The sequence below is a fragment of the Chrysochloris asiatica genome, unplaced genomic scaffold (assembly GCF_000296735.1).
Source record: "Chrysochloris asiatica unplaced genomic scaffold, ChrAsi1.0 scaffold00023, whole genome shotgun sequence".
NCBI classification, from domain to species: domain Eukaryota; kingdom Metazoa; phylum Chordata; class Mammalia; order Afrosoricida; family Chrysochloridae; genus Chrysochloris; species Chrysochloris asiatica.
The window spans coordinates 4,170,435-4,191,046 of NW_006408541.1; the positions used below are offsets into that span (position 1 = coordinate 4,170,435).

The following is a 20,612-nucleotide window of genomic DNA, read 5'->3' on the forward strand; positions in this document are numbered from 1 at the left end:
GGGTTCTAAAAAACATTTTTTATAAAAGAAGCTTAACAACAGTAATAATAGGATTTGGGGTTCACCTTCTGATAACTTGTCCAAAAGTTAGTGGAGACTTCAGCCTAGAGGAACAATGAAAAAAATCCAGTGGGCATGTAAAAAAAGAAAAAAATTCACTGCCAATCCAAATAAAAATCAACAAGGTAGGTAACAAACTGTCCCCCTAAGGCGGGGTGGGGGTGGGGGGTGTTTTCTAGTCCAATGACCAACGTCGTTCTCCCTTTCTTTCCTGACGCTTGGTCCCTTTTGTTCAAGCCCTGTTTTATTTCCTGTGCTTCTCCATTTTCTCGAGGCTTTTGTTGGAGTCGGCTGGGCTCTGGTCTCCGGGGTTCATGTAAGATTTGTCTATTACGATCAAGGCTTCCTTGATGTAGTTCTGCGCAGCAGACATGGCAGCGCAGATGGCCTGGCTGCCGAAGCCATGAGTAATCAAGCTGAAATGAGATAGGCAGTTCTGGATGTTCGTCTCCAAGACTGGGGTGGGCCTGCTGTTCCCATTGGGCGTTCGGTCTTGAGCGAGAAGGTCCGTGAATTCTTTACAAACTTGCCTGTGAGAAGATCATCAAAAGACAGGTGAGTGCAGGGTATAGGGCAAGGTATCCCAAAATATAACTGGGAGGCAGCCAGGTGACTGAACCCATGAAGGGCAATTTAAACAGAATACAATACAATCAGTTACAAGGAACCCAGGTGGTGGAATAGTTAAGTACTTGGCTAGGAAACCTTGAGACTGGTGAGTCAAACCCACACCCAGTGGCTATACAGGATAATCTGCTCTCATAAAGTGTCAGCCAAGAAAACCCAATGGGGCAGCAGTGGACACTGTCTCATGTATTGCTGAGTCAAAGCCACTAACATCTAACAACTGGAGTCCTGGTGTGGCGCTGTGGGTTAAACTGCAAAGCCGTTTGAACTACAAGGTTCAAGCTCACTAGCTGCTCCTGGGACACCCTATGCAGGGTCACTATAGGTCAGAACCGACTCAACAGCACATAACAACAACAAAGACCAACTTAAGTTTTCTACTATGCACTAGGCACTGAGCTAAACGCCTTCCAAGCACAGATCACTTAGTCTGCGATTAGAAAAGGTAACAGGAGTAACCCCAGTAATGTTTTGTCACAAGTTTGGCCAAGGTCAGGATTTGAACACAGGAAAATGCAGTCCCATAAGTGAAGGGGAGGAAAAACGGAACAGTCATTTGTAGTTTGGTATAAGTTGGTTCTAGCTAAAGAACTCTGCCAAGAACTAGCGTCATTTAAAAATCCATCTAGTGTAGGCTTCCAAGAATTTTAAGTGGCTTTGCAGACATTTCATTGGCCCACCCCGATCATTACATTAAAAACAAAAAATAAAGTCTTGTTATCTGGAAACAGAAGGCCCACAATCTTTCTTTACTGAGTGTGACAAAACAAATCGTTTTCAACACATTTTTGATGAGATATGCAAATAACAAAAGGGTAAGCTTAACCATCTTGAGCTGAATAGCTAAGCATCTTAAACAGTTCATTATTGTTGGAGGTTTAGATATATTTTTTAAAAAGAAGGTCCCCTTGCAATTTTTTTGGCTTGCTATCCCTAATTGCACAAATCTCTCTTTTTTGAGTACCAGGAACTGTGCTGGATCCTGAATTGCAAGGTATGGGACACTAAGAAGGAGCAATTCAAGTTGGAACCTTACTGAGCTGCCAGCAGCATGTTCTTCCGAGTTGCCAGCTCATTCCGTCCTCCTAGATGTGGTCGGGTTAAGTATTCAGCCACAGGTTTACTAGGAAACTCAGCTTCGCAGACATATGCAAAGTCTCGAGCCAAATGAACAGCTTCACCTAGAATAATCACAACATCGGGCTTTAGGATGGCTGTGGTCACAATCCACACCAAACTCTTTTCCCTCCTTTTCTCCCATAATTGTCTACCACTCATTTAGCATTTGAAAATGAAATCACATACAGAGGAAATAATTTAGCTACCAGGCTACTACCTCAGGAATATTGCGGACAGCAGTCATACAATGGAAGGAAGAAATAGTAAAAGAGCCGCTCTACCCCCAACTTTTAACTCTAAGTTGAACAATTCTAACAGACATCCCAAGTCACAACATGTTCATTGGCAGTAAAACAGCACTGTGGGAAAGTGGAGAAATTTCAGAGAGATAAGCACATGTGACAAAAACTAAACCAAATCCCCTGCTACCAGTGGGTTCCGAGACTCGCAGGGACCCTAACAGAACACAACTGCCCCAGAGGGTTTCCGAGACTGGAAGCCTACTGCCTTCTCTTTGTGCTGCGGAGATGCTGCTGGGTTCAAATTCCCAACCTTTTGGTTAGCATCCCAGCACTGAACTCACTGTATCACCAGGGGGCTTTGACAACAAAAGCAAACCTGTGGATTTATTAAAAAAAAAAACACAACAAAAACCTGACTTTAAGATTTTGTGTGTGTATGTGTTGTTTTTTGTTTTTTTTTTTTTAAATATAGCTTATTCCATAGTCTACCCCAATTCACAGAAAAACTTCTATAGTGACCTGTCCTGAAGGAGACCAGGTCTGTAAACATTCTTTTTTTTTTTTTTCCCTTATATGTTTTATTGTGGATTATGTGATAGTTTACATGGGAGAACATTAGTTTTACATTCAATCGTATATCGTCTCTCATTGCCATGGTTACAATCCCCTCCACGCAATCCTTCTCCCGTACCCCCCCATCTGTAAACATTCTTGTTGTTAACTACTGTCAAGTCAGTTCCGACTCATAACGACCTCCGTGTACAGGGTTTCCAAGGAGCCACTGGTGAGTTTGAACCACCGACCCTGCAGTTCAAATAGACCTTTCTATTCCAGTGTTTTTCCTACAGCACCATGCCTAATAGGAACCAAGCAGGGAGTTGCACTGGAAAAGTTAAGAGCTTTAACTACCAGCTTGAACCCTTGCCCTGTCCAGTTACTGGTAGAGCCAAGAGAGGGGGAAATGTGCAGCAGTTTCTAGAAAGTCCATCTTCTACCAGAAATGTTCTCCTTCGTAACTCCAACACTGCAAAACTGGTGGAGCGTTCCAAAAACCCAGATGGTGGGGGGCCCAGACCTATGAGTAAGAATCTGAGGGCCATTGTTCCTGCACACGTGTTTTCATTCAAATACTCCTGAGCCCCATCTATGCAGTCTACACACAGCTTCTACCACCCTCCACACAGGACAGCTGTCCTCTAACGGGCAGTTCCTTTCTCCTTGCCCTGACCTCCAAATACATTCGTCAAAAGGTAGGCAGAAGGCTTGCCAAGTTTTTTTTTAAGCACACCAGCCACGCCATCAGGACAGGAAAGAAAGTGTTCAAAAGGAATTAAAAAAAAAAAAAAAAATGCTTTGCTACCCAAGACCACTTCTCATTGGCTATCCAGCCCATTGCAAGAGCCCAACAAAACTGCTGATTGGGCCAGGGGCTGGGTGGGCAGTTGCTCAAGGTTTTGGGCTAAGCTCCTGTTGGAATCCACTTTGCGGCGTGCAATAATAATCAGGCACTTTGGTTGGCTTTGGGGAAAGTATTTTAATTTTCCTTCACTCCTTTCTTTTTCAAACAGTTAGGATAGGGTGTGTGTGCTTCTATTCAAGAAATATCCCCACTATCTCATTAAGTTTTGAGGACAGGGGAACTGGATAGATGGGCCACAATTCCATTACCTTTTTTTTCTCCTTTAAAGGGGAGAAAATAAATTTGTTGTGGAACTGGACAGTTCCACCACATACAAGGGAGACTTTTCTCTTAACTGAGCCACTAATCAAGGAACTCTAGTGGCACAGGGGTTAAGCACTAAGAGCGGAAGGTGGGTGGTTTAAACTTATACCAGCAGCTTCAGGTGGAAAGCCAGGGAATCTGCCCTGTAAAAATTATAGCCTAGAAAATCCAGTGGGCAGTTCTACTCTGACATGTATAAGGTTGCCAAGAGTCGGAATCAACTTGAGGGCACTCATCAACAATAGCACCCCAATCAATAAGCACTGGACTGCGAACCACAAGGTCTTGGTTCAAGTTCGCCAGCCACTCCGTGGGAGAAAAATGAGGCTGTCTGCTCCCTGGAAGAGTTAAAGCCTTGAAAACCTTTATGGTGGTGGTGGTGGTGGTGTGCACCATGGAGTCTGTTCTGACTCATAGCAACCCTGTACAGGGTTTCCCAGACTGAACGGCTGGTAGGTTTGAACTGCTGACCTTGAGGTTAGCAGCCTGACTTGTAACCACTACGCTACCAGAGCGCCTTTGAAAATCCTATACAGGGTCACTGTGAGTCAGAATGCACTCAAAACCACTTACCACAACCATCTGATTGCCCTCAATCAACAGGAACTGTCTCACAAACACCTGTCTCGGCATTTAAGTTAAGAAAACCAGTTTCTTTTTCACACCAGAATACTGAACTACTCGTCTATTTGATAAAAGTTCTTGGGATGAACAGGAATACATTTTCCACTATTCAGATCACTCAAGTAATATGATTCAACATTTAAAAAAAAAAAAAAAGAGGCATTTAAAACACAGCGCAAATAAAAAAAAAAACCAAAAAACAGTAAACTCCCACAGACCTTCTACTAGGGAAGTCAGCAGAGTCACGTGGGCAGCTTTCCGGCGACCGGCTGGAAGATTCAACCCAATCTTGTCCAATTTTTCCCGTAAGGAGCGGCCCCCATTCTTAGATTTGGCTCTGGGTTTAGGAGGGGGGAAGAAAAGTGGATTGTACCTACTCTCTTGAAACCACACTTGGAAACTCAATTCCCAAAGTTGAAACGAAAATTAACCAGACATCTAACATTATGTGGATCAAATGATAACAGGGACTCTTTATTTCTGTCAAATATAAAAGACCTTTACTAGCCTCAACTTTTTTCCAAAATTCACAGAACATTCCAAGTTGTATTCAAGCGTTGAGTAGGTAAAAATTTTCACTCAGAGAAACTGCTGCAGCTAAGTTTCCTCCTGCCCCAGTCCCCCACCCCTCAAAAACTACCTGAGGGGATAAAATTCACTGAGTTGTCCCCTTCCCTTTAAATACAGATGATACTACCACTATCGATTTAGAGCCAAACGAACCAAATGATAATTTGTTAGCGCTGTGTTAGCACTTCCTTCTAGATTTGGCACTTTCTCTTGAGCCTATTAGAATTCAGTGTTAGGTATAAAAGTTATATAAATGTTAAAAATACCCTCCCCGGTCCACTTATACATTCACTTTCTGCCACCCAACACACTGTCTCACAATGTATACCTTCTGAGAACACCTCCCAAAAGAGAGGCATTCAAACATTCAGGCGGGGACAGGCGACGTTGTACTTCAGCAACGGTCACTTTGTATTTCGATGTGGAACTGAGAAGGGAGAGTCTTCCTGGGACAGAGCAAAAGACTTCGCTGGGATTCAGCACTGATCCTACCAGCTCCTTCTGGCAGGGGAGACTCAGGGGGTTCTTGGTCATTGAAATAGGACCTAATGATGAAGACCAGAACAGGGAATCAGGGAGACTGAGTTCAGACAAGAGAAGTTTTTCAAAAGCACTAACCGAAAGCCAAAAGGACTGTAAATTGGCAGATTTCTTAAAAACCTGTAGACATCAAAGATAATCTAATCTGAAATTCACAATTTAACACCTTGAGAAGTTAATTAATCAAGATCCCTAGCCTGGCTGGTTTTCATCTATCAGCTGTTTAATTAAGAGTCGTATCTCTAAAGACTGCTTCACAACACTAAATAAAGGGTGTTTTAAAATGTTTTCTTACACAATGAACAACCAAAATCAGGACACTTTCAGATTTCCTGCCAGTATAAAACCTTCCAGTACAACTGATCACAGTGAATTAAAAAACACAAGTAAACTCATTTTGTTCTACATTTACCGAGAAAGCTTAACTTTTACTTTGCTGGGGAAGTCACTCCCTCCTCCCCCCAAAATCGATCTTTCCTCAACCAATTCAAGCAGTTCAAATTCAAAGTAACAGACCAAAACTAGTCATTATTTAGTTAGGTGCACACCGACTTCCCAGACTGGTAATCCATCAGTACCTAACTTAATTTCACCAGCCACTCACTCACCAAGTAATCCAATTTTCCAAATCCTTTGCCTGATCCTATGTAAATCCAACCTCCCATCCCATGGCTTTCAGGCTATTTGCTCCTCCACAAAGTGTTTACTTCAATCTTTTCTTGCAGATCAGTTCGGAATTGAGGATTTCCCCCCATGGTTTCATCAATTTAATCAGAATTTAGGATCACTTAGAACCACTTAACTAGAGCATTTTAAAGTAAATCACGTAATACTTTCTGTAGGATTGCCAAAGCACTCTCCAGGCAGTGAGAGAAACTAAAAAAAAAATTCTTTAATTCCGAAACCCGCATTCTTTTTCTCTTAAATTAAGAGGCAATCACTTCTATCCTCCTCCTTGATGTCTCCAATCGCGTTCCCTCCCTTCACAAATGTGCCAAGCCGGCCTCCAAGTGCCCCCATCTTGCCGACCAAATTAGTAACATCACAATACAATTAAGAACAAGTTCAAGTTGTAGTCAAAGGCAGGAGGAAAAACTACCAACCTTTGCGAATGACCGTTTGATCGTGCAAAAGCATATGCTGGTCGTCGACATTCTGAGGGAGAAACGACAGAGTTGCTGTTAAAATTGGGGAGTCTCGACAGACGTCAGATAGAGGACATGAGTTGGACCGTGCTCACCTGCACCTCATCCATCGGATGCGCCATGTCATGGAGTCCCAGGTTCTCCGCCAGGCCCGCGGCGTCCAGGGCATGAGCGTGGGGGAGCAGCAGGTCCGAGCGGCGGTAGGCCTCCCTGCGGGCGCCCACAGCGCCACCCTCCAGGCCCGAAAGGTGGGGCAGCAAGCCGGCTGGGCGCCCGTGATGCGAGGGCAGGCCGCCGCCCTCCTGACCCTGGCGGCCTGGCCAGGCCTGCTGCTGGCTGCCGGTGGGCGCCGGCTGGTGCAGAGGGTTGATGGCGGCGGCGTACGCCTCTCCCAGGTGCGAGTAAGGGTCGGCCGACTGCGAGTATGCCAGCTGTTGATAAGGCGGCGGGAAATAGGGGGGCGGCTGGTATTCCGCGACTCCAGTGTGAGACAGGGGCGGCGCGGGGCTGTAGAGGTGCTGCCCCGCAGAGGAGAGGTGCGGGAGGCGAGGGTTCCCATTGCTGCTCGCGTCGTGGCGATCCTAGGAGAGAAACAGACTACCGGGTTAGTACGAACCCCTTTACTGCGAACAGGCACAGCCGCTGGATACAACCCTCGGGATCTCACAGGAACCGCGCGGCCGCTACGGAAAGGAAAGTTGTAGAGACCTGTTCGAAGGCGTCCTCAAAACCCGGCGGCTTCAATCTGGGCGCTCCGACGCCCGGGGCGCTCGGAGACGCCAGGTTTACACCCCAGGCCTTGGACCAAAGGAGTCCGAGAGCCGATGAGGAAGAGGGTTGTGCTTGCTCTTTCACCAGCCCGCACATGTCTTCTGCGCAGCGCGAAAGGAAGTGGGAAGCGGCGGTGGCGGATAATGCGCGCCTAGCCCTAGCGAGACATGCGCGCTTCTTCTCCCCAGGGACCCTCCCTTTCACGTTCAGGACAAAGACCTCCCGGAGAGCTACGGGGCCGGGCACACAGCCTGCCACCCAGCACCACCCAGGGAATTCGGAAAGGACAGCACTGCGCCTAGGGCTGCCCTTCCGGCAGAGCCATGCCCCTGCCAAGTGTGTCCCCCGCACAACGGAGCGCAGAGTGAAAATGAAAGGCCCTCCAGAATTGGGGAACCTTGTCAGCACATGTCCCCTGGCCCCACGGCTGTCTTAGTTCCTAAAGGATATGTGTTCCATTTTGTCCCTGAGGTTACAAGGTGGTGAGAACGCTTGAGGAACATGGCACTGTCGCCCCCTACTGGAAGGGTCTGGGCCTGCATGCCGGGCAGCCCCTCTAGGCCCCCAGAGTGCGTGCGCTCCCGCGGTCGCGGCCCGGTTTCTTCTCCCTGGCGCTCGCCGCCTGCGTCTTCTTCCTCTTCCCGCTCGCCGCTCCCTCCCTCCCACTCTCCGAAACTCTAGCTCAACCTGTCCGACTGGATGGAGCACTCGCGAGCGTACAGCCCCATCAGGCCTCAGTACCCCCCCCCCAGCACTTCCCAGCCCCCACTTCTCTTGAAAGCCAAACTTCTGTTGTTTTCCTGTATCCCCAAGGAGGTAGAGGGGGAGGTGGCAATCCCGCCTCGGAAGGAGACTCAGCAAAGGTATAGCCCGCAGGTCACCTCGTTTGACCCCTTTGGACGGATGTTTCATGCGTAAAAGCCACGTCTAAGGGTTGCAGACAGAGCGCTCTTCCGAGAAAACGGAAAGGGCTGTTTTGCTTCGTTCGAAAGCTACCGGCAAACTTTAGCAGTAGAACCTGCCATTCTCTTTTCAGCCTCTTGCCGAGGGCTAGATTTTTAATAGGAAGAGACCCCGAAGAAACGGTGTCCGGAGGGTGACGGCAGGGACACCTCCCTCGCTGTTCCTGCGCCCTGGCCCCGACCTTGATGCACTGGTTCCGCCACCCGAGTTGTGTCGGACTAGGCTGAGCCCCTGCACCCCCGCGCTCACCTCGCAGTCCTCTTCATACTTGACATTATCGGTTATTTTCCACAACATGGCGTCCGGTGTCCCCCAAAATAGCCGCCAGTTAAATCCAGGCTCCCCCCACCCCCCGAGCGGTAAATCCAAAATTGGGGTCACGGTGGCCAGGCGTCTACCACCGCCCCCGCCGCACGCGGGCCTTGCGGTCCGGGTCACTGAAGGCGCATCGGCGGCTCGGTGAGCGTGGATGCTGCTGCTGCCGCGAATGTAAACACCGCTGCCGAAGAGCTTGAAGGCCGCACGGGTACCGTCTGTCCCGGCAATAGCCGGGGGACCAGAGCGCCTTAATGAGGAAATTATCATAACTCCTCCCCGGGGGCCGGCGCGAGGCCCAGGCGCCGGGCGGGGCGGGGCGGCCCCCAACCAGTCGTAGCCTAGCTCCGCCCCGAACCCAGGGCTGGCGCCGCGCCGACCCCCACACTGCAGGAGGCCGGGCGGGGGCAACAGGGGGGACAGTGAAGGCGCAGCACCTCGCCGAAAGTCGAGGACCTGCGAACCTCGGACTCCACGCCGTGCCTTCCACCTAACACCCCACCCCGTAAGCACCTGAGATTGGTAGGCTGGATACCCGGCTCCGAATACCTACGAGCCGAGCCCCCTTCGCCTAAAGTGTCTTCGCCCACCTTCCAAAGGACCTGTGCTCTGGGGTTAGAGACCCCGCATTCGGGCGGCGGGGGGCATTTCAATAGCTGGAGCTCGCACAACACGCCCCACCCTTCCCACGGAGACTTAGTTTGGGATTGGGATCGGGCGGCCAACCCGTCCTGAGGCGCCCCCTTCCGCCCAGTCCCAGGCCATGGGGAAGATCTGGGGAGTCCGCCCTAAGAGCCGCTGTCCCGAAGACTGGGACAGTGGCGTTGGCCCGGGTCGCCTGCAGCTGCGTCTCCGGCGGCAGGTGGCACCGGGGGCGTCCCTTCGCGCCTTCGCCAGCTCTGTTCTGCCCAGCCCTGCCCTGCTAGGCAGCTGCTCGGGCGGGAAGGCACTGGAAGCTTCGCTCGTCTGGGAAAAGCGGTGTGGGGCGCCACAGGAGGAGGGGTCCTGGGGACAGGTAGCCAGATGTCCCGTTCCCCCACCCCCACCCCGCTAGCGAGGTAAGCAACCTCTCCCCCCCCACCCCGTTCCAACGGTGGAGGCAGAAAACATAACTTCCACTCACATAAACGCTCTCTTCCCCAATATATACTTGCCACCCACCCTTGAAAACAACGCATAATAGAGGATTTTTTTTAATTAAGAAACGAAATCAATTGTCCCATATATTAGAATTCACTGTTTTCTTGGCAAGAGCATACTCGCTAATTCTCGACGGCGAATTTTGTTGCGGCATACCAACTGGTCCCCGGGGTTGGTCTTAAAACTCTGAAGGAAGCAGAGGGGAAAACTGTTTCTCTTTGATTCCGAGTCCGATGTTGCAATAATCAAAACCTATCACTACGCAGCTTTTGACCTGGAGTCGAAGCGCCTCTCTGGCTCCCTCACAGAATGGAGCAGTCACCTCCCACCCGGTCTTCCTCTGGTTTCTGATAGAACTTTATAGCATTTATTTAGACCCAGAGGGCCTCAAATAAAAGAACTAAAATTAAATTAGGCGTCCTCCAAGCGCTGAGGCCTCGCTGGGTCCTAGAGAACAAACAGAATTCGAGATGACATCCTGGAAGGCAAACTATTTGGGGGCATTTGGAGCTAATCTTGTCTGTGAAGATTTGCACCCAAGTATGAAGGGCAATTTACTTAAACGCACACGACCCCTGACACATTCTAGTCACTCCGGGCCTGGAGGCAAAATAACCGCAGAAGGAGTGCGCAGGGTGTGGGGGCGGGCTCCGGAGACGGCTGAGCAACGAAGGGATCTGACCTTAGCACCTCAGGCACGCTCAAACGCCATGAAAGAGTGGGGTCCCAACTTCCGCCCCCCTGCTCCCCAAGAGGGGCTGCGACGCTTCCTTTGGGCGACGGCACGCACGGGCTCCGCTCCACGCCAGGGCCTCTTGCTTGGGTTGAACGCCGAGACCCGGTCTGGGGTGCGGCTGCAACAAGTTGGCTCGTACATGCCGCCACTTTCCCTCCGGTAGGAGGGTGCCACCCCCACCCCAGGCTCTGGCTGTCCTTCCTTCCCGTAGCCACGCTCCAACTAGCCAGCCACCCGCAGGGACGGAGATTCTCCCCGCTCGGGGGTGTTCTTGGCGGAAGGGAGCCGGTGGGCCCCGGAGGGTTAAATGCGCCTCGGCTTGGAGAGGCCCAGAAACGTAGAAGCTTCGAAATCTCTGGTCAGAGGCCATTTATTCCCAAAACAACGTCCTGGACCACATCCTCCCCACTGGCTACACGCCGTGGGGAGGACGACCTCGGTGCCCTCGGTGGGGTGGCGATCAGGCGCTGAGACCCAACACCAACAAGCTAGCTGTAGCGCCGCGTCCTGCCCCGGGTTCCGGAATTCTGTCTAGCTTTGAGCTCAACTTTTCTTCTCGCTCTATGTAGCGCGAGGAGCCGGGAGCCGATGGTCTACTGCACCTTAGACCCCCAAGGCCCCCGCCCTTCGCCCGCCGGAAGACAATATGGGACTGCGTAACCGCGCTTGAGAAAGGGTGCCCCTTCCGGACTCCGGAGGCCTCGCAGCGCCCAACTAGCGGCAACAAGACTTGGGCACGAGTTGAGCCTCTTTGCACGCTTCAGGGTGAGCACCCATGGGGAAGCGTCGGAAGCGATTCTCTGCCGCCCCCTAGGGAGCCTGTCTGCGCACGCATCAGTAGCAGACACATGCCCCTAAACCCGCATCCGAAGCCTCGGGACACCAGATTAACAGGCGACGAAGCGTCTGCAAGGACAGCAGCGCCCCGACTGTGCGACACTTCCAAGGAGGCGCGAAGCCGGGTGCTTCTGGAAACACTACTCGATGCCCCAGGCGGAGTCCGCCGCCGTTCTCACCCCCACCCTAGGCTAGGAAGGTGGCCGGGCGGGTAGAGCGAGATTGGGTTTGGCGCGAGGCTCCTCTTGCAGCCCCAGGGAGGGGCGCGAGCAGCAGGTGGAGGCCCCCTAGCGCCCTGGCCGAGCCTGCGCCGCACGCCGGTGGTTGGTCCTGGCCTCAGAGCGCCTTAAGCCCAGGAAGGGCTGATTGAAGGATAAGGCCGGGGCCTATAGCAGTGCTAGGAAAGAGGGGTGCGTTTACGTGCCCCATCTTCGACTCTCCCTTCGTACATTGGCACTCACTGGACAGACCCTTGCGTCAAAAATCATTCAGAACGGTCTAAACCAACGCACCAGTCCACACCCAACCTACAATAATGACAACAGATTGTAGACGCCTCTGCTCCAAAACGAGAATCTAACACCAACTCCAGTTTCTGTCCCCTCCCCCGTTCCCCCCCGCATGGTGAGTGAAGGGGCTTAGCAGCCTGTAGTGCTTCCTTGCAAGTATCTACTTCCAAAAGGGCAGAGAAGCGCGGGATGGACGGCGGGCTGTGATTCCCCCAGGCTTCCGAGCTACTCCTGGCGTCCACGTGCTGAGGGCTCGCCTAGTGCAGGTGTCCGGGAGATTTTGTCTCCACTCTCGCTTTGTAACCACTCTCGCTCTATTACACGCGGGCCAAGGGACAGTAAGGCTTTAGCCGTGCCACTATGGCAGAACCACAGAGCTGCCTAACACTCAAGGTCTTCCTAGCGGCCCTCGGGGACCCGTTAGAGACACGCCTGGCTTTCCTGCCCCGAGGACCCTCGCTTGCCAGAGGCCAAGCTAGGCTGCTCCTGTCACCTCTCCAACATCCCCCGGCCCATCCGTACGCAGCTTAACCGCTCCGAGCGCAGGCGGGAACCCAGTGCCCCCGAGGCTTTCTTCCTTGTATCCTACACAACCACGTACCCCATCCACCAGCCAAGCCCGGCGACTTTGACTTACTAATTGGGTCGCCACCAGACGTAGAGAAGGCCCACTGCGGCCAGGTGCTGGGCGGGCCGACTTTCGGGCGCAAAATCCCGGCGGCGGCGCCCAGCCCACGCAGCGGGCACCAGCCTTCCCGCCTGCCTTACCTCCTTGCCAGTCGCTGGAATCAAACCGGCTCTCCAGTCTAACGCCTCTCTTCTCACCCTTAGGTGCTGGAAATTCATGTTGTCTGCTCTCCAAACCTTTAAGAGTTGGGGCCTTTACGGGAAGGAACAAGGCACGGATTGCTCTTACTTGAAGCAACTCCCCCCAAGGGCCGCGCCGTGTGCTGTGAAATGCTTGGAGCGTTTCTTTTTTTCTAAACGGGAGGGGGAGGGGCGACTACTCAGCCTGAAGCTGCTATCGCGATTGGAAGATTCACCTGAGAGGCCCTGGCTACCCCTCTTCCCTCCCCTCTGACAAGGCCAAGTCGCCAGCGGTTCAAACTCATCAGTCGCTCCTTGGAAACCCTTTACAGGGGCGCTGTTAGTCGGAACAGACTCCACGGCACTTAACAGCGACATGTCTAATAAAAATATACACATATATCCTTCTAGCGTAGTGGTTACGAATCTGGCTGCGAACCTTAAGGTCAGCAGTTCGAAACTACCAGCCGCTCCGCGGGAGAAAGATGAGGCTTTCTACTCCCGTAAAGATTTACACCCTTGGAAACCCTGTACAGGGTCGCTATGGGTCGGAACCGACTCGACGGCACTTCACAACAACAACACAATCCTTCTGAAAGCCCGATTAAAGGACAGCATCCTCTGGAAAACAACACAGAAATAAATGCCGGCTGTTGACTGTTCAATCATTTCAAATGGGACCGACGGGCCAGGCAAGGAGGAGAAATTAGAACTCTGTAGAAGCTGCTACTAGTTACACCGGTCCTTGGAGATTTACCACACAACCCGCCAAACAAAGTAGTCTCTTTCAGAGTTGCAAATTGACACACACACACACCCTTCCCCCCTGCCTTTAGGTCTGTATATAACAAATAACAAAACCTTCTGACTGACTTGGAGTCTATTCCCACTTACGCAGGGTTTCAAAGACTGCAGCTCTTTCCGGAAGCAGACGGTTTCATCTTTCTTCTGCGTGTACAACACAAGCAGTACCTCCCAGAGTTATTTCACATGTAGGCTACATCTTACCGAGGAAGGAGATTTTTATGTACATTTTAAGTCGTCTCTAAAACTAGATTTCGGAACATTTCCGTGAATACTCTCAGTGGTTTGTTCTACCTTCCACCTGACAGCTGTCACCTGCAGGTTCCAGGCCCAGATAAAATTGAACTGGGAGCCACTGGGGAAGGGTAGTGGGGAGGTTGGAATTTTGTGGCAGGAGAGATTTATTTACATCTTTATCGTTGTTGTTAAACATGGTGGTCGGTTGAAACTCATAGCAACCTTGTATAGGGTTTCTGTGGCCGGCTGGTGGATTTGAACCTTCAGCCTACGGTTGAAAGCGACCTTGAGGTCCAATACTTATCCTGCAGTGCCACACCAGGACAGTTGCACCTTTGCAATGGCAAAATTTTTGAAGCCCCTGACGTAGTGGTTACGAATCGGGCTGCTAACCTTTTGGTCGGCTGTTCGAATCTACCAGCCGATCTGCGGGGGCTTTCTGCTCCCGTAGAGATTTACAGGCCCGGAAACCCTGTGCAGGGTCACTATGAGTCGGAACCAGCTCCACGGTACTTAACAACAGTGCATGGTAGCGTAGTGGTTACAAAACGGGCTGCAAGCCTTAAGGTCACTAGTTCCAAACTACCAGCTGTTCTGTGGGAGAAAGATGAGGCTTTCTGCTCCCGTAAAAATTTGCAGCCTCAGAAACACTGTACAGGGTCGCTACGAGTTGGAACCGACTCCACGGTACTTCGCCACCAATACATGGAGCCCTGCTCGCCCTGTTGGTTCCTCACTGAACCACTAGCCAGAATGTCAACAGTTCACTCCCTCAATGCCAAACCCACAGCGCCACCAGGGCTCCATATATTTGGGGATTCAAAAAATTCGTGGGTAAATGGAATAAAAACATACTGGAATTTCCCCAAAAACTCTTTGAACCCTTTATATGTTGTTAAGTTCCATCAGGTTGGTTCTAACCCATGGCAACCCCATATAGCGTTTCCTAGGAACAGCTGATGAGCTTGAACTGACGACCTTTCAATTCAAATCGACTTTGCAGTCCAGCGCATTAACCCACAGCACCACATGGAATATATAGAGAAAAGTCCTGATGTGGTGCTGTAGGGTAAGCACTTGACCACAAGGCCAGTTTGAACCACAGCCTGCGGTTCAAACCTACCAGTTGCTCCTTGGAAACCCTATACAGGGACGCTATGAGTCGTAACTGACTCAGTGGTACTTAATAACAATAACAATGTGTGTGTGTGTGTGTGTGTGTGTGTGTGGCACTGTGGAATAAAAGCATTGAACATCAAGGTCGGCAGCTCAAACTTACCAGTCACTCCTTGGAAACCCTATACAGGGTCACTATGAGTCGTAACCAACTCCATGGCACTTAACAACAGTAACAATATACATAATAAAAATATACACATATGTCCTTCTGAAAACCTGGTAAAGTACAGCATCCTTAGGAAAACAACACAGAAATAAATGCCGGCTGTTGACAGTCCTGTTGTTTTAAATGGAACCAAAGGGTCAGGCAGAGGGAGAAATAAGAACTCTGGAGAAGCTGCTACCCTTTACACTGGTCCTTGAAGATCTTCCACAAACCCGGCCAGGCAACCCAGTCTCGTTCAGAGTTGAAAATTGGCCAAGACTCCTGGTATAGGCTTTAGCAGAAGACAAAATAAGAAATGGGAAGAAAATCACAGGTTTCCATCCTCACCTACTGGTAAACTTTCCAAAAGGTTTTCAGATCCCCAACAGGCATCAAAGACATGGTTTTTTAAATACACCCAGAGATTTTTACATGGAAATGTAGGGGTTTTTTGTTTTGTTTTGTTTTATAGTGCTCAAAAAAACAACCACCAAAAATGATTTAAGTGCAGACATACTTTTGGTGTTAAGGGATTGGTTTAAACATTCATTACTAGGTACTTCTTGGGGCAAAGAGAATAGTTTAAACTTAAGGGAAAATCAGTTCTAGCTGAAGATAGTACGTAGAATTTTGATCATTCATGGTTTTCTAGTCTAAGCAACAATCACGCCATGTTTATGATCCTGCTATATAAATAGCTAAGAGGACCCAGGCCAAAGTTAGAGGGTCTGTGGAAAAACAGCGAAAAAGAGAAAGATCCTCAAGAAGGTAGATGAACGTAATGGTAGCAATAATGGGCTCAAACAAAACTAGGATTGTGAGGATGGCGCAGAACTGGGCAGTGTTTTGTTTTTTTGTATGTAAAGTCTCTGTGAGTCAGAACTGACTCCACAGAACCTACTAACAGCAACAGAGCCCAAGGCACTAGAGAGCTGTGGTGGTCAGGGTGGTTAAACACGTGGCTACTAACTGAAAAGTCAGCAGCTAGAACTACCAGCCACTCTTAGGGAAAAGGAAACAGCACTCAAAATAACATAGAAAACAGCATGGGGCCGTGGGACTCTGTTCTTTATGATCTCTGTGAGTTGAAATCAACTTGAAAACAACAAGTTTGACTTTTTTTTATGACCACAATGGAGTCGGGAGGGTGTGTGTGAACAGAGAAGTAAAAACAAATTAATTTTTACTTCCTTAGGGTTGAGGATTTTAAAGTCTTTTTTTGGGGGGTGGGGCGGGGGGGGACAGATGGAGGCGGGCATGCACTTATCACTGTTGTTACATACCGTCAAGTCAATTCCATAGGGTTTCCGAGAGTCAGCTGGTAGTTTTGAACCACCAACCCTGCAGTTAGCAGTACAGTACTGATCCACACCAGGACTCTGTTAACATTCTGATCTAATCCAACAACAATTATTGTTGTTATACATTTCTTGATAGCATCTAAAAAATAAAAAAAAAATCTCTGTTACTATCTAAATGTTTTCTTTTTCTTCAGAGATAGAGTGCCATGCAGTGACGCAACCATATGTATGAGAAGTTGGCACCTTCCTCAAAGTCCCTTTGTAATTCTGATTTAGTTCCATGGAGTCAATTCTGACTCATAGTCACCCTGTATAGTTTCCAAGGAGCGGCTGATGATTTTGAACTGCCGACCTTGAGGTTAGCAGTCATATGTTTATCCTACATTTCCCATGAGCCATTTCTCAGCTCCTGGGTAGTTGCATTTTGCCGTTCTCTTTGACCCACTTGTGCAAGTCCTATCATCCACCTGCAATTCTTCAACTGACCTCGCATCCTACTCACGTGGCTCACAAACATTGCCTGCCCCAGAGCTGGTGCCAAGCTCCTGATCCTGCATGTAAGAACTCATTGCAGTGGAGCTTAGGCCCAAAAACAACAACCAAAAAGCCAAAATGTCTCCATGGCAACCTGGGGATCCTAAACGGCAAAAATCAACACCAAATTTCAAACCCAAACCAAAAAGATATATAAATACATTATTCCTTAGATCCACCGTATGCTATGACATGAATAGCAATTTCCAAATCCTCTTTAACATCAGACACACTGATGCAAAATTTTGAGAAAAGACTGAGATGTACATGTTGTTGTTGTTGTTAAGGGTTGTCAAGTCCATTCCTACTCACAGTGACCCTGTATAAGGTTTCCAAGGCTGTAAATCCTTGTGGGAGCAGAAAAACCTCATCTTTCACCCAAAGAGCAGCTGGTGGGCTTGAACAGTCAACTTTGTGATTAGCAGCTCAGTGCTTATCCTATGTTGTTGTTGTTAAGTGCTGTCGAGTCGGTTCTGACCCATAGCGACCCTGTATAGGGTTTCCAAGGAGCAGCTGGTGAGCTTGAACCGCCGACCTTGCAGTTCAAACGGCTTTGCAGTCTGGCGCATTAGCCCACAGCGCTACACCAGGACTCTCTATATATAAAACCAGTTGTTCTGGAATCAATTCCAACTCATGTGTCAGAGTGGAATTGTGCTCCAGAGAATTTTCAATGACTGACTTTTCAGTACATCACCACATCTTTCTTCCACGTGGACTTGAATCTCCCACTTTTTGATTGGCAGCTGAATGTGTTAACTACTTACACCACCCAGGGAGATACCCTGATGCCACAGTGGTTGAGCTTTTGACTGCTGCTAACTGAAAAATCATCTATTTGAACCCACCAGCCGCTCCATGGGAGAAAAGACCTAGCGATCTTCTCCCATGAAGATTGTTGTCAGCTGCTATTAGATGCCATCCAGTCAGTTTCAACTCGTATTCACAACAGAATGAAACACTTCTCATTCCTGAACCACCATCATAATTGTTGTTATGCATAATTGTTGTCAATGCATCTTTTGGGGGTCTTCCTCTTTTTCATTAACCCTACATGGGTCATGGGCATGATGTCCTACTCTAGGGATTGATCCCTTTTGACAACATATCCAGAGAATAAGAGACAAAGTCTCACCATCCTAGCTTCTAAGGAGAATTCTGGTTGTACTTCTTCCAACACAAATTTGTTTGTTTTTCAGGCAGTCCATGGTACTTTCAGTATTCTTTGCCAAGACTGTAATTCAAATGCATCCATTCTTCTGCCATCTTCCTTATTATTGTCCAATTTTCACATGCATATGAGGCTATTGAAAATACCATCCACTGGGTCAGGCACACCTTAGTCATCAAACTGACATCTTTGCTCTTGAACAGTTCGAAGGGTTTGTGCAGCAAATTTACCTAATGCAATATGTCCTTTGATTTCTTGACTGCCGCCTCCAGGAACATTATGGAACCAAACAAAATGAAGTCTTTGACAACTTCAGTCTTTTTTTTTTCTGTTTATCATGATGTTATTTATTGATCTAATTGTGAGGATTTTCATTTTCTTGACAATGAGGTGCAATCCATACTGAAGGCTGTAGTCTTTGATCTTCATTAGTGAGTATGCCAAGTCGGCTTTTTCAGCCTGCAAGGCTGTGTCCTCTGCATATGTTATATGGTTAATGAGGCTTCCTCCAATCCTGGTGCCATGTTCTTCTTCATATAATCCAGCTTCTTGTATTATTTGCTCTGCATACAAATCAAATAAGTATGGTGAAAGGAAACAACCCTGACACACATCTTTCCTGATTTTAAACCATTCAGTATCCCCTTGTGTTCAAATGACTGCTTCTTGGTCTGTGTACAGGTTCTTCATGAGCACAATTAAGTGTTCTGAAATACCCATTCTTCACAATGTTGTCCATAATTTGTTATGATCCGCACAGATACTTTTGCATTGTCAATAAAGCATAAGAAAACATTTTCCCACATTCCCTGCTTTCAGACAAGATTCATCTGACATCAGCAATGATATTACTCGTTCCATGTCCTCTTCTGAGTTTGTCTTGAATGCCTGGCAGTTCCCTATTGATGAGCTGTTGCAACCGTATTGTCCTATAATTCCATATTCCATTGGGTCATCTTTCTTTGGAATGAGTACAAATACAGATCTCTTCCAATCTGTTGGCCAGAAAATGATCTTTCAAATTTCTTGGCATAGATGAGTGAGTGTATCCAGTGCTGCATCAGTTTGTTAAACCATTTCAATTTGTAGTTCATCAATTCCTGGAGCCTTGGTTTTTACGAGTGCCTTCAATGCAGCTTGGACTTCTTTCTTCAGTACCATTGACTCTTAATCATATGCTACTTCTTGAAATGGTTGAACATTTTTGGTACAGTGACTCTATGTATGCCTTCCTTCTGATGCTTTCTGCATCATTCACTATTTTGCCCTTTGTTGTTGTTGTTGTTAAGTGCTGCTGAGTCAATTCTGACCCATAGCGACCTTGTATAGGGTTCCTAAGCAGGTAGTGGCTTTGAACCACTGGCCTTTCGATTAGCAATTCAGTGCTTATTCTACAGCACCACACCAAGACTCCAATTAGCCATTGTTGTTGTTGTTAAGTGCTGTCGAGTCAGTTCCAACTTAATAGTGACCTAGTGTAGGGTTTCCAAGGAGCAACTGGTGAGTTTGAACCACTGATCTTGTGCTTCAAATGGACCTTGCAATCCTGCGTTTATCCTACAGCGCCACGCCACAATTCCCATTGTTGTGGTTGTTGTTAAGTCGGTATCGACTCATAGTGACCCTGCACAGGGCTTCCAAGGCCGCAAGTCTTTATGGGATCAGAAAGCCTCATCTTTTTCCCGTGAAACAGCTGGTAGTTTCAAACTGCCAACCTTGAGGTTAACAGCCCGATTCGTAACCACTACGCTACCAGAGCTCCTTAGAAGTCCCATTGTTGTTGTTAGGTGACATCAAGTCCATACCGACCCATAGTGACCTTATGCACAGCAGAACGAAACACTGTCCAATCCTGGGCCAACCTCACTACCGTTGCCACGCTTGAGTCCATTGATGCTGCCACTTGGCCAATCCATTTCATTGGGGGTCTTCCTCTTTTTCTCTGACCCTCCACCTTACCAAACATGATGTCCTTCTCCAGCAACTGGTCCCTCCTGACAATAAGCCCAAAGTATGAGAGATGAAGTTTGGCCATCTTGGCCTCCAAGGAGCATTCTGGCTGCACTTCTAAAATGGATCTATTGGTTCTTTTGGCAGCCCATGGTACTTTCAATATTCTCCTCCAACACCATAACTCAAAAGCATTAATTCTTCTACGGTCTTCCTTATTCACTGTCCAGCTTTTGCATGCATCTTCTCCTTTTTTCTTTTGTTAGATTTAACAATGGTTTTTAGATTTTATTAAAAGAATCAACTTCTTGTTTCTTTCAATTGTTTTTCTATTTTCCATTTCATATATTTCTGCTCTAACCTTTATTATTTTTTTTCTTCTGGTGACCATAGGCTTACTGCTTTTATTCTAATTGTTGTAGATGTTGGATTAAGGTGCTGATTTTGAATCTTTCTTCTTTTTGAATATGTGTGTTTATTGCTCTACATTGCTCTCTGATCACAGCTTTTGCTGTGTCCCAAATGGTTTGGAATATGGTATTTTCATTCTCATTTGATTCAAG

General features: G+C 48.4%; 1 protein-coding gene across 1 annotated transcript; it reads right to left on the reverse strand.

Annotated features, from left to right (window-relative positions):
• Window positions 1-304: 304 nt before the first annotated feature.
• On the reverse strand, window positions 305-8,921 carry TFAP2C (transcription factor AP-2 gamma (activating enhancer binding protein 2 gamma)). Its single transcript, XM_006839158.1, has 7 exons — window positions 8,634-8,921; window positions 6,746-7,231; window positions 6,609-6,660; window positions 5,294-5,510; window positions 4,614-4,732; window positions 1,724-1,868; window positions 305-590 (listed from the first exon to the last, which is right to left on the reverse strand). The coding sequence occupies exons 1-7, from the start codon at window positions 8,679-8,681 to the stop codon at window positions 305-307; spliced, it is 1,353 nt and encodes a 450-aa protein (XP_006839221.1). The 5' UTR covers window positions 8,682-8,921.
• Between the last annotated feature and the right edge of the window lie 11,691 nt (window positions 8,922-20,612).

Excerpts from the sequence above, each read along its gene's own strand:
- TFAP2C (XM_006839158.1), bottom strand. The coding sequence starts at position 8,681 with ATGTTGTGGAAAATAACCGATAATGTCAAGTATGAAGAGGACTGCGAG. Across the intron at positions 4,733-5,293 it reads TTGGGAGGTGTTCTCAGAAG|AGCCAAATCTAAGAATGGGG; the intron begins GTATACATTGTG and ends TCCTAAACCCAG. Across the intron at positions 591-1,723 it reads AACATGCTGCTGGCAGCTCA|GCAAGTTTGTAAAGAATTCA; the intron begins GTAAGGTTCCAA and ends ATCTTCTCACAG.